The sequence below is a fragment of the Phocoena sinus genome, chromosome 10 (genome assembly GCF_008692025.1).
Source record: "Phocoena sinus isolate mPhoSin1 chromosome 10, mPhoSin1.pri, whole genome shotgun sequence".
Classification (NCBI taxonomy): Eukaryota; Metazoa; Chordata; class Mammalia; order Artiodactyla; family Phocoenidae; genus Phocoena; species Phocoena sinus.
In genome coordinates, this window is record NC_045772.1 from 54,326,697 (window position 1) to 54,341,551 (window position 14,855).

At 35.6% G+C, this 14,855-nt stretch overlaps 1 protein-coding gene across 8 annotated transcripts in view; it reads right to left on the minus strand.

Moving 5' to 3' along the window:
• USP15 (ubiquitin specific peptidase 15) overlaps positions 1-14,855 on the minus strand; it is a 131,121-nt gene that overhangs the window by 107,834 nt on the left and 8,432 nt on the right. For all 8 annotated transcript variants that reach the window (XR_004351700.1, XR_004351701.1, XM_032645045.1 and 5 more), the window contains exon 2: positions 3,042-3,169. Coding sequence is in view for 6 of the 8 variants with exons in the window: in XM_032645045.1 (XP_032500936.1) it covers positions 3,042-3,169 (128 nt within the window). In the remaining 2 variants the exon portion in view is untranslated. The remainder of the gene's footprint in view (positions 1-3,041; positions 3,170-14,855) is intronic.

The following is a 14,855-nucleotide window of genomic DNA, read 5'->3' on the forward strand; positions in this document are numbered from 1 at the left end:
AGCTACCAGCCAGAGAAAACTCTGCTTTTAAAGGGCATGCACGATTAGATAAAGCTCACTGGGATAATCTCCCTTTTGTCATACAATATAAATAATCACAGGAATGATATCCTATTCTCAGGTTCCACTCACACTCAAAAAGGAGATGATTATGTAAGAGGAGGGTCACTGGAGGTCAGTCTTACAATTTTTCAATCTCTTAATCTATTGGTATCTTTATATTTAAGGTGGGTTTCTAGTAGACAGTATACAGTTGGGTCTTTTTTTTTTAATGCAATCTTACAGTCTCTACTTCAAATTGGGATATTTACATTAAATACGACTGTTCATAGAGCTAGGTTTAAATCTACCATCTTACTATTCGTTTTGTATGTTTCATTTGTTCTTCGTTCTTTTCCGCTTAAAAAATATATTTTTTAAACATTGCTATTTCTCCTTAGTATGCATTGTATTTTTCTGTTTCTTTGCATTCCAGGTAATATTTGGTTGTATCCAAGAAATTACAAATTTTATCTTGTTGGATGCTGGATATTTTTTGTATTCCTACAAATACTCTTGTGTTCTGTTCTGACATGCAGTTAAGTTACTTGGAAATAGTTTGATACTTTCAATTTAGAAGGATAAATTTTGCCCTTCCAGAGAGGCAAACCCATTCTCTGCAGTCTACCCCGTGATTTATAAGGTTCTCCACTCTGGCTACCGTGAACACATTATTCCTGGACCTTTATGAGTGAAACGGAGGATACTCATCAGTTAGATCCATTAAACTATAACTGCAACCTGCCTTTACTGATCAAGCACACTTCAATTGTTTTTATAAAAACCTGCATGTCGGGCTTCCCTGGTGGCGCAGTGGTTGAGAGTCCGCCTGCCGATGCAGGGGACACGGGTTCGTGCCCCGGTCCGGGAAGATCCCACATGCCGCAGAGCGGCTGGGCCCGTGAGCCATGGCCGCTGAGCCTGCGCGTCCGGAGCCTGTGCTCCGCAATGGGAGAGGCCACAACAGTGAGGGGCCCGCGTACCGCAAAAAAAAAAAAAAAAAAAAAAAAAACCTGCATGTCCTCCAAGCTTCGCATAACCTAAACGATAAGATAGTTGCCTGAGTTGTTTTTCAGGAACTTGAAATCAGCTGTGTACAGTTCTAGGTGGAGCTAAGACTGTTTAAGACCACCGACCGTCCAACTGGGCTTGTGTGAGTGTCCGCTTGGTGACCTTTTGACATGAAAGGGCCAAAAACTCCACCCTCAGCACCCGCTAATGCCTCCATTTTCTGAACATGCATCCCACAGAGAAGCAAGTAGCTTAGTTGTACCTGCACAGAACGACTATTACCTCACTCTTTCCTTATCACCAATTACCTTTTCCCACGCTCCCCACACCTCAGACCACCCTGCTTCTTTGTTCCCATAAATACACTGAGCCTCTTGCCATCAGGGAGGCAGATTTGAGATTTGTTCTCCCGACTCCTCACTTGGTTGCCTTATGAATAAACCCTTTCTCTGCTGCAAACCTTGGTATCTCAGAATTTGGCTTGCTGTGCATCTGGCAAATGAACCTGATTTGGTAACATGAACCTAAACGATTGTTCCTTCTAATTCTTTTTTGTGTGTGTGTGTGTGTGTGTGTGTTATGTGGGCCTCTCATTGTTGTGGCCTCTCCCGTTGCGGAGCACAGGCTCTGGACGAGCAGGCTCAACGGCCATGGCTCACGGGCCTAGCCGCTCCGCGGCATGTGGGATCTTCCCAGACCGGGGCACGAACCCGTGTCCCCTGCATCAGCAGGCAGACTCTCAACCACTGCGCCACCAGGGAAGCCCCCTTCTAATTCTTTTGGATGGTTCTTTCCTTGGCCTTGGGTAGCTTCCTCACATACATGCACTGGTCAACAGTCAGCTCTAGACTTACAAGAGAGCTTCTATAGATCTCTAGGTCTCTCTCTCTCCTTGTGTGCTGCTCATTCCTCTCTGGTACTCTGCCCTGAGAACTCTGGCTGCCTTGGTCTCCGTGGACTCCAAACTCTCTCCTCAACTAAGGGAGGTTGCCAGGCTTTGCGTGAGTTTCTCCTTCTGTGCCGTGTCTTGGAAACTCAGTGCAGTAAGCTGAGGAAATCATAGGGTTCACTTCATTTGTTTCATACCTCTCAGGGATCACTGTTCTTTGTTGCCTGATGTCCAATGTTTTGAGAACCACTGTTTCATGTTTTTTGTCAGCGTTTTAGTTCATTCAAGTGGAAGGATAAGTCTAGTCCCTGTTATTCCATCCTGGCCAGAAATGGAAGTTCTGGTACTTATGTTTTATTCTCTTTAAATGTTATGCGAGTTTTAGAAGAGCTGGCAAGTAGTAAAGGTTGTAGAAGATTAATGCAAAAATCCAAGAATGTAACCATATACCACTGATCCCCAACTTAAAGAGAAAAGTCATGTGCCCATTAGCAAAATAATACACAATACAGCATTTCCCTCAAACAATAAGATAGTGCTTTCTAATTTACATTCTAGGTTTAAACGATAATAAACCCTTACTAATCAGAAATGACAAACAGGATTTGTCATGATACAGAATATAACTAATTATAACAAAATAATCTGAATTCATTAGGTCAAATCTATAATACAGTCGGCCCTCTGTATCCATGGGTCCTGTATCTGCAGATTCAACCAACCCTGGACAGAAAATATTTGAGGGAAAAAAAAATTTCAGAAAGTTCCAAAACGAAAAACTTGAATTTTCCGTGTACCAGCAACTATTTGCATAGCATTTATATTTTATTAGGTATTATAGATAACCTACAAATAATTTAAAGTATATGGGAGGATACACAGATCATATGCAAATATTATGCCATTTTATATAAGGGGCCTGACTATCCATAGATTTTGGTATCTGAAAGGGGTCTTGGAACCAATCCGCGCATGGACACTGGGGGATGACTACACAAAGAAATTTCTAATTTACCAATTTATTTACATTAACATTTTCCATATTACTATAACATACTGAAATGAACACATTTACAACCTGACTGAAAGAAGGAAATAATACCTTTAAGAAGCCCAGAGTTATCAATGGGTCCAGGATATACATTTTGATCTCCCATCTGGTATTTGTCCCAACTGTCAAAGCCAACATATTTTTTCCACTGTTTGAACCAGCGACTATCGACTAGGTACCTAAAAAAGAAGAGAAATCGGTAAAGGAAAATACCAGGAACTATAGGAATAGCAGAAAATCTGCCTATTTTTTATATTTTATTTTATATCAAAGTACATGTCTACTTCCAAGGATTACTGAGTATAACTATAATGTCACAGTAGAAGAAAAATATTTCACTTGTGTAAAGTATTATTTCTATTGTTCTGTAAAGTATCTACTAAAGACAAATATTAACATATACAGGGCTTCCCTGGTGGCGCAGTGGTTGGGGGTCCGCCTGCTGATGCAGGGGGCGCGGGTTCGTGCCCTGGTCCGGGAGGATCCCACGTGACGCGGAGCAGCTGGGACTGTGGGCCATGGCCACTGGGCCTGCGTGTCCAGAGCCTGTGCTCCGCGGTGGGAGAGTCCGCGGCAGTTAGAGGCCCACGTACCGCAAAAAAACCCAAAAAACATATACATTAAAAAAAATCCTTAACAGCATTTAAAAAAAATGAAATAGCTATTCAACAGAATATTTACCAACTGAACAAAAATTCAAATGGTAATTATAAGAATCAGTCAAAATAAAATTTTAAATGCAACATGGTAAAATATAAATATGGAAAATGGTTCTTTTGTTAAAAACTTACAGTATGTTAATTTTATATATTTAACTGTATCTTTTATGGGGTAAGGAAAGCAATTATTAAAGGTTTGCAAGATTGATTTTAGTAATTATAATCAAAGCTTAAAAGAAACTTTAAAAATAATCAGCTTCTTTACCAACAAAAGTTAGTAACAACAATACTGTCTCCAATTGTTTCTCATACATTAGTAAAATCTGCTGGGGCAAGCAGGACTGGTTTTTAATTGATTTCAAAAGTGTGATACCAAGCACTATAATAAGCATTACTGAAACTATATTCATCTTACTTTCAAATACCTAAATTAGTTTCTCATCAGATGACCAGTGACAGAAAAAATAAAATAATGGTTCTCTAGCAAAGAAAGCATAAAAAATTATAAATCTGAAAAACTTTACGAATTGATTTATATTATACCTACTATGCTTTGCCACTGGTTCATAATTATTTTAAATTCTTTTCCAGAAATACCTTCCCCACACTTAACCAGGTTCAATCACAAACAAAAGCAAAAGTAAAGATTAACAAGATGTTTAAAGCCCACATGTATAACCAAGTTTTTTAGAAGAACATCATTCTAATATTTCTGTGCTTATAGCACTATACATATAGCACTATAGGAATGAAACACTACAGTTATGTTTGAAGCAAAGGCACCAACATAGCAAAACCCCACAATTCTTAAATAATATTCATCAGCAGTTTAATTCCCTAAAAGTGGGTAAGGCAGAATTATCTATACATGAGTATTCCAAACCCACTATCAGGGTTACACAATGGAAAGCTCCCAAATTGTAGATTTTGATATTTATGAGAAAATAAGAGTTGAAAAACTAAGTTTTAAGAAAACGCTGTTTCTAAGATAAATAAAATAGATTAGACTAGCAATGAATTTATATGTTAAATTGATAATAAAGAAAATTATACTTAACTGTATATCACCCTCTAAAATTTTTTAGACTCTTTCTCCCTTGCAATTTAAACAAGATATTCAGACATTTCATTTGCTTTCTTTGCAAATAAATGTCATACTAAGCGATCTTTTCCTTACTCCATTCATCTATTTTTCTATCATTGTGCCAATTTAATTGTCTTAATTACTTTTATATTGATATTATTTAGGGCACGTTCCCCCAGCTTCTTCTTGTTGCAAACTGTCTTAACTATCTTTGGCCATCTGATATTCCCTATGAATTTTAGAATCAGTTAATCAAGTTCCACAAAAATCCCTATTAAGATTTTGATTAGAATTGTGCTGAACTTATAGATTAACAATAATACTATAATTCAAAATGTCATTTATAAAACTTACATTAAAAACTATTTGTGGAATACTGTCAAAGTTCTATTTATATTTACTTAAAAGATATTTCTAAAAGATGACGTTTTACCTCCCCAAGTATTTAATAAATCCTTTAGTTTTAGTGCAGGGTTGCATTGGGCAGAATTCATCTGCTGCCATAACATTTCTAGTTCAACTTTCTTTTTTAGATCTTGAACTGAGTGCTTTCTGTATAATGAAACCATTATGAGAGGAAACTCTCCCAATTGATGAAAATTCAGCTGTTTTTAACACTACCTTCAATTGAAAATGGTCACCATATTTCTATTACAGGCACCTATAACTTACTTGTAGAATGTTGTGGTCATGAAACATGAGGGAAGTAGAAAAAACAGGAGCGTCTATTACTGAAATAATGTGTAGTTATAGATGCATCCTTGAAATTAGATGAACTGGACAAATAAATGAAAAAAATTATTTCAAGACATTTACACGGATTTGTTGTACTGTAAAAACTCTAATCGTAATCTATTAAGAATCTGCCCAAAACACAAGATTCCTTAATTTTAACTCATAAAAGACTCGAACAAAATCAATAGTAGCTCACTAAGTGAGTAACAGCTCACTAAGTGAACAAGGACTTGAATTTATTTTACATTCTCAACAGCACTCTTAATCCTTGATATGCTATTAGGGTCCAGATGCACCCAACTTTAGCTTCTGAGTTTCTCTTTTGAATAGTTATAACCATTTGTAAAGATTAATACTTCGTGGCTTTTATTCTTGAAATATCAATCTTTACAAATAGTTATAACTGATTTTAACATGAAGTCTAAAATGCTTAACATTGCCTAATAGGTCTTGCATGATCTGATCTGCTCCTACTTACCTCTCCAGTCTTAACTGGTACCATTTTTCTTTGTGCTGAGATCTAGTTCCTGGACACACTTTTTTCTGCCTCATGGCTCCTTCTGCCTCAAATATTCTCCTACTGCTCTCAACACCTAGTTAACTCTTAATCATCTTTCAGATAGTTTAACCATCACTTTCTCAGGGAATCCTTCCAAAAGCTTCTCCCCATTTCCTTAGTTTGGAAAAGGAAAAACAAGATGGCAATCTCAGTCTACTAGATCTCAAGACTCTCTATTAACTAACAGGGATTACTTTTAATAATAACAAAATAACTAACATTTGAGCTTTACTCTTGGGCCAGGCACATACTTCTAAGCACTTTAATATACTGCTCATTTACTCCTTTAACTACCCAATGAGGTAGGCACTATTATAATTTCATAGGCACACAGAAATTAACTTGCCCAAGGTTACAAAGTTAGTGCCAGACCTGTGATTAAGCAAATGTGTTATTAGCATAGGGAGAAGTGGAAAGACCAATGAAAATAGCACAAAGAAACAAGAACCAGGCTCAAATATATGTGGAACTATGCTGCATGCTAAAATCATTACAAACCAGTGTAGAAAGATCTGGCTATATATACGGGAAAAATTAATTAAGAGCTCTATACCTCACATATGTAGTCAGTTCTATTCGAAAAAGCTTCTTACGAAAGCCTGAATGTGTTCAACATGATTGACATACAAGGGAACAGTAACACAAATTCAGTGCATGCTTAAGCACTACTTCACCCATAAGCAGTGCGAGGACTAGGGTGAGGCAAATGAGATGCCTAGGGACCCTAACAGGGAGTGCTTCCTTAAATTTTACACCCTAGGTGCCTTGCTTGTCTCACCCTCGTCCTAACTGAAACAAACACTAGATATATGTGGAAAATTTCCCAGCTACACTGAGCGGCACAGGTATGCACAAAACATACATTTTAAACACCTACCTACATTCACCATGTGTGTTATGAACCACACTCTCCACATCTGGTGTTACAACTCCTTGGCAGATTTCGGATAACCCTCCTTCTACCATTTCACAATCCCTCTTCAAGCAAGTCTCATCTTTTTCAAAATAAAAATACCATATTTACTGCAGTATTAATGTATTTATTAACCATTTAAAATGTGTAAAACCATGCTACCATTTTATTATCTTTTTTTAAAAAAAAAATGGGTCCCTGAAAAATTTTTTAAAGCTCTGTGCCCCAACCCTATTTTTCCCGTACACCCTGTGGTTTTTATTGCATAATTTTGCATATAGCACAGTGATTCTTAGGTACACATGTTGCATTACAGCAGAAACTTACAAAAATACATTGTAGTTGGATTAAAAACATAAATGTGAAAGCAAAATTATAATTTTTTAAAAGATACAGAAGAAAATCCTTATTACTTCAGAATATAGGAAGAGTTAAGACAAAAAACAAAAAATCTTAAAAGTAAAAGCTGATAAAATTGCGAGGTTAAAATGAAAAGTTTCTGTTCAACAAAGGCACCAAGTAAAGAGAGATACAGATTGGGAGAGATACTTATACTGCCTATAACCAACAAAGGATTAGAGAATGAAAAACTCCTTTAAATTAATTTTTTAAAAAGAGAATGCAAAAAAAGGGCAATTCACAGAACATCAGAATGGCCTCTACACATGAGATGTTCAATCTCATTAGCAGTATGAAAAATACAAATTAATACCATACCACATCATTCTCATGAAATTGGTGAAAACACAAGCACATGCACATGTGTCAATAATATTAAGTGTGGAGAAGATGTGTAGTAACTGCAACTCATAAACTACCAACTCGGGTATAAACTAGTATCCTCATTTTGGAGAATTTGGCAATATTTATTAAAGATGAAGATGTGCATACCATAGAATCATGTATTGCCATTGCTAAGTTTTACCCTACAGAAACTCTTGCACATATTTACAAGAATACAACTGAAGAATACATAACGCAGCATAATTTGCAAATGGAAAATTGGAAAAAAAACCCAAAACCAATATTCATCATTCCTACCAAGAAATACTGCCCAAAAACTAAAATGAAAAATACTACATGTACTAACATGGATAAATCTCAAAACTGCAATGCTGAATTAAAAAATACAAGCTGCAAAAGGCTACATGTAATATAACACAAACATATTAAGATAACATAGATATGCACACACAGTACAACTATATAAAAATTTTAAACATGCCACAAATAATATTATTCATAAATCCATGCATATATTAAAAATATAAGCAAAGAGAATAATAAAAATCAATTTCTGGATGGTGGCTCCCTCTGGCAAGGGAGGGAACGGGTTAGGATTAGGGAGATTCAACTGTATCTGTAATGTTTTATTTTTTTTAACTAAGAAAGGTGTACACAGGTGTTTTGTTATAATTTTCTTTGTATTCTGAAATATTTACTATGACTAATATGTTTTCTATTTAATATAGATTAATAGTTTATATATATCTTCATATATATACACAAAATGAAATGGAGTCAAATGTACAGACTATGAATAATGCTGCAGTCAACAAAGCTGATAGATTCAGCAAATGAAAATTTCAAGCATAAAAATAGGATAAAAAATATGTACAGCAAAATGTATAAAATGCATAGCTTTAGTTTTATTTTTTAAAGAAATTTATAATTTTCTATTACCTCATATTTATCTTTTACATTTTATATTACCTCTTCCAAATCCAACAGATGAATTTGCATTAGATTTGAACAAAAAGCTTACATAAGCTTTGAAGAATTTTCTTTAGAAAAACATGATTTATTTGATTATTTCCAAATTGATCAAATTATGATTCTGATATATAGTAATGTATTCATTTTCAAGAAATATTTCCTTTAGGTAACTAACGCCTAGTAAGTAAGCCAGAAAAGTAAAAAATGACTGGCTGACATCTCATAAGAAAAGAAAAGCACAAAGTACAGAAAGTAGAGATTATTACCCTTGATATCTGGGAAGATAATATAAGCAAATCAATAAAAAAAATCCTAAAACTGACAGAAATACTGATTTTGAGCTGATCAAGCTTTAGTATCAAATATTACATTAAACTATAGACTTGCAACCATCTAAAATTCAAGTAAATGCTAATGTGCAAACATCTTGATAGCCCAAAGTACAGAGTAGTTATTAATCGCTTTACAATAAACAGACTAAGTTTCTTACACAAAGGAGTCTATACCTTATAGATGAAACTAAAGGTGAAATATTTCTGAATAATATTGAGCCACCTGACTGTTCCCATATAAAAAGCTATGAAGCAAATGTACCAAAATATGCTCAAGATCATTTTACTTTTGACTAAGGCCTCTGGCTGTGGCTTAATCACTGTCATTCCCCTCTGTTTCAGTGGATTACAAGGGATTTTATGATGATGCCTCACACTAGGTCACAACTGATGATTCTCAAACACTAGTACATCAATATGAAAATATTTTGATCATGTTATTATCTGAGTTCAAAAATTACTAAAGAAAATTTCATGGAGATTAAAGATCTATGGTCTTCAATCAATATCTCAAGTCCTTTAAAGATGACCCACAATCCTCCAGCATGTCTCCATTTAGCCTTCTCTATTTCCAATAATTTGCCAGTTTCATTAAGTCTCTAGCCCATTAGGCTGAATAGGCAGCCTTGCTGCTTACTTTTCAAGGAAGTAAAAGCCCCAACTTTCTTACTCTTTTGTTCCACACCTTTATCATACCTGATTCCCTTATATATCGTGGAGGATATAACCCTCCTTAAATCCAAGGCTAATAATTTTTGTTCCTAGTCTTTGGATCTAATTTCCTTCTGCCTCCTTGGAGACTTATGTCATTAACAGCCCCTATTTCCCCTTGTTTCTCCCTGTATCTTTTCTCTCTTTTTTTAACTTAGCATATAAGAGGGGCCAACTCTTTTCCCCATTCCCCCTACATAACCTCCCAACTCACATATTCATTTCCTCTTCTATCTACCCCCATTTTTCTGACTTGTCCCCGCAGCCAAGCTTTCCTCAACCCTCACCTGCTCTTCAACCTAGCACAACAGATCTTCCTACCTCAATGGGCTCTCAAAAAGGTTCTCACTAAGTTACCAACGGCCATCCTAACAAATCCAAAGGATCCATAATTTTATTACCATATCAATGCTTTTAAAAATAATCTGTGATTCTACCTTTCTGGGTGGGAGGAATATATATATATCATATTATATATTATATCTAATAATAGTATGATAATATAATTAATATTGTATTAATATAACAGTAAATATATATTACATATAATTATATATATGTAATTTAACAGCATTCTTTTCCTCTCCTTAAATGTTAGTATTCCACAGAGCTGCTCTCAAATTTCTTCTTCTCTCACTGTTAATACTCTCAGTGATATTGTAACTCATACCAATGATTCCAAAATTTGCATCCCGAGGCCAGTCCTCAAGTTCTTTTTCACTCATGAACAAAATAAGTATTTTCAAAGTGGGGGCACCTTTTGGTAAATGTTAGATCTTTGCCTATCAGGAACTTAGCAGAAAAGCACACCCAATAGCAATTTGTTTTCATGATTATTTTTGCTTATAAATTTTCTTACCTCCTGAAATGAGACTTAAGTAGATGTGAATTCTAAATTTACTGTAGAAAAAGTACTAGACCAAAGTTCTCTTTCTGACATTACTTGCTGTGAGGTCTTAAAGAAGTTACTCAATGCTAAACCTTTAGATTGTTCATCTTAGAAACTGAAATACATTCATTCAAAAAATATTTATTGGAGGTCTACTACATATATGCTATTCCGTATGCATTAGTTGTTAGCAAAATAGCCAAGAGCCCTGTGTTCATGGAATTCAAAGTCTAGTGGAGGAAAGTGACAGTAAATAATTAAGAGGTAGTAAAATACTGTAGTAAGTGATGTGACGCATAGGGAGCTATGAAAGCATAATAAAGGGGTCCCTATTTAGAATAAAGGAAAGGCTTTTTGAAAAAATAATATTTTAGCATATGGACAGGAGTTATTTCACGAAGAATAAGATAAAAAGCTAGCTAGACTGAAGGAAAAGCACGTGCTAGGGCCAGAACAACTTTGGGAGTTAGGTATGCTGGAGGAACTGACTAAATGCAGTTGGAGTTTATGACAAAGGGAGAAGAGATGCTAGATAAGGTAGGCTGGGGCCAGACTACATAGAGCCTTTAAGGTAATTAAAGATTTTATCCTAAATGCAATGAAAGCCAATGAAAAATATTTAGAAGAGATATGATCTGATTTACATTTCATGATGACCACTGGCAGTATCTCACAGGATTGGTGGGAGGTTCAAATACCCATGAAATGTTTAATAAATCAAAAACTTACATAAAGTTATGGGTATTTCAATTGTATGGTGCTAAATATTCTAATGGCATCAAGAAAGACAATTTGTACTGTGGTCTGGAGAGAATAATCTTCAATGGCTCCAGAGAAGCAGGGTCAATTTTAGGACCCAAAATAAATCTGAGTCAATTTTAAGACAGTCCTCAAATGCAGAAAAGCTACTGTAAGAACTAAAAAAGCCAGGTTGTAGGTTTTTTGTTGTTGTTGGGTTGTTTTGGGGGGGATGATAGTGAGGAAAGATAGGAGAGTCTCAAAAGTTGTTTAGTGTTTTTATACACACTAGAAGCAAATTTAAGAAAGATATAAAGGGACCAATAAATGACTTAGAAATAGTCCTAAATACAAAGACATTTAAAAGCAGTACAGGGAAATGGTGAAATCCCAAAAGCTGGATTTAGAAAACCACAGAGCTAGTGAATGTATAGTTGTGTGTTTTTTTTTTTTTTGATTAGTACATGTTTATGCTGACAACTTCCAGATAAGCAGTTCCTTCTTAATTGCCTAATACTGACATAAATATGACGTTTATTTTTTCAAAAAAATCCTACCTTTTTCTCCTCAAAGTAGACATAATACTGTCACTCTTTTACAACTAAGAAGATACATAAAAATTTCAGCCTAATCCAATGTAGCACACTTAATCTGAAAACAACATGCGTAACTATTGTGCGTAGAATTAACAGCATAAACAATTTTGGATATTCACTCTATGACTAATACTCTCATTTAATAAAATACTGTTTAAATTACATGAGTTGCAATAGCATAGACCATTTTTAATACTAAAAGAGATATTAATAGTATCTAGTATTTTATTTATTTGTTTTTTTGATGTGGACCTTTTTTTTTTTTTTTTTTTTTTTTTTTTTGGTACACGGGCCTCACACTGTTGTGGCCTCTCCCGTTGAGGAGCACAGGCTCCAGACGCACAGGCTCCGCGGCATGTGGGATCTTCCCAGACCGGGGCACAAACCCGTGTCCCCTGCATCAGCAGGCGGACTCTCAACCACTGCGCCACCAGGGAAGCCCAGATGTGGACCATTTTTAAAGGTGCTATTGAATTTGTTACAATATTGCTTCTGTTTTATGTTTTCGTTTTTTGGCCACAAGGTATGTGGAATCTTAGCTCCCTGACCAGGGAATGAACCCACATCCCCTGCATTGGAAGGCAAAGTCTTAACCACTGGACCGGCAGGGAAGTCCCGTATGTAATATTTTAAATCGTTATAAACTAGATATTTCACTGAATTTTTTTTAAGTACCACAAACTAAAACTCATCAGTAAAACATAACCAAAGAAAGCTGTGAAGTTCTTTCAAATAAACCATCAAATAAACCAAATAATCATCCCTTTATATTTTAATTTTTAGATCTGAAGCGTTTCCAACCTATTTTCTGCTCTGCACATTAAATTCATCAGTTGGCAAGAACTAATTTTTATGACCTCTTTTTACATCTAAACTAAGAGACAAATAAAGAACTCAGGAAGGAGGCCAAGTAAGATTGTGAAAGTGAAAAGAAAACCCACAGAATCAGAGAAAATTCTGCAAATCATCTATCTGATAAGGAATTTGTATCCAGAATAAAGAACTCTTAAAATTCAATAATAAAGAACCAAATAACCAAATTGGAAAATAGGCAAAGGATCCAGACAGACATTTTCCCAAAGATATACAAAGGGTCAATAAGCATATATGAAAAGATGTGCAACATCATTAGCCACTATGAAAACTGAAATCAAAACCCCAATGAGGTACCACTTCACATCCACCAAGATGGCTATTAATCAAAAAGACAGGGAACAACAAGCACTTCAAGGATGTGGAGAAACTGGAGCCCTCATACACTGCTGGTGGAAATGGAAAATGGTGCAACTGGTTTGGAAAAGAGTCTATCAGTTCTTAAAAAGCAAACATAGAGACTCGGCAATTCCATTCCTAGGTATACACCCAAGAGAAATGAAAACTTGTGTCTAGACAAAAACTTGCACACAAATGTGCATAGCAGGATTATTTGTAACAGTCAAAAATTGTGAACAACCCAAATGTCCATCAACCGATGAAGGAATAATTCAATATGGTATATCTATACAATGGAACATTTTTTGGAAATAAAAAGAAATGAAGTACTGATACACACAACAAAACGGATGAACCTAAAAAACATGTTAAGTGAATGAAGCCAGGCACAAAAATCACACATATTATATGATTCTATTTACATGAAATATCCAGAAGGCAAAATTATAGAACAAGAAAGATTAGTAGCTGCCAAAAACAGGGAGATTTGGGTAGAAAAGCGGACAGGGGAGACTGCTAATAGGTATGAGGTTTCTTTTAGGGATGATAAAAATATTCCAAAATTGATTGTGATGATGGTTGCACAACTTTGTGGACATACCCAAATCCAGTGAATTGTACACATCAAGTGGGCAAATTGTATGATATGTGAATTATATCACTATAAAGCTCTTGTATTTTTTTAAAAAAAAAAAAAGCAGAGAGTGAAAGGGCCATAGATCTGGATGGAATTATTACGGATGATTTTACAGAGATTGGTTTTGAAGAAAGGGAAAGTCAGGGCTTAGTAAAATGTACTTGAAATAATATGAATGATGTGTAAAGTCCTATAAGGTAGGAGCATGTAAAGACTTTGCAGGAGGGCCTCCCTGGTGGTGCAGTGGTTGGGAGTCTGCCTGCCAATGCAGGGGACACGGGTTCATGCCCTGGTCTGGGAAGATCCCACATGCCGCGGAGCGGCTGGGCCCGTGAGCCATGGCCACTGAGCCTGCGCATCCGGAGCCTGTGCTCTGCACGGGAGAGGCCACAACAGTGAGAGGCCCGTGTACTGCAAAAAAAAAAAAAGACTTTGCAGGAAACGGGAACCACCATCTGTATCAAAGAGCTATATCAGTTAGAAATGAGACTGCTACGACTAGAAGGCTAAACCAGAAAGACCTAGAAAATTCTAGAGGTTCCTCACATGGATAACTAGATGAATATGGTGTTTTACTAATATGACAAAGCTGTCACTTCTTGATTCTAATACTTTCAAGTATTCATCCCTCAAAAAAATGCTTCCATAAATGGCTATGACTTATCACTCATAGGCAGGCAGTACAGTTTAAAATGCAGGCATTAGAGTTGACTGCCTAAGTCAGAATCTCTGCTCTACCACTGACTGAGTATATTATCACGTGCACTTAACTCTGTACCTCAGTTTCTGAATCTGTAAAATGAGAACACTATCACTTACTTCATACATGCAAAAAGCTCTTAACCTTATAAAAGAGTGGTAATATTTGTAATCATAGCCACAACTACACAGTACATATACTTAGCTACATCTCTCCTAAGGATCAAAAGTTTCTTCTGCTTGATATCCAAAGTTATGAAAATACATTTTCCATCTATATCAAAGAAAAATTTCTTGATTAAACTGTTAAAATTTGTCAAGCTGTTATATTGCTAAAAAATATAAAGCAACCCAAATTATCAAGTCTCTTTAACCATGATCATTT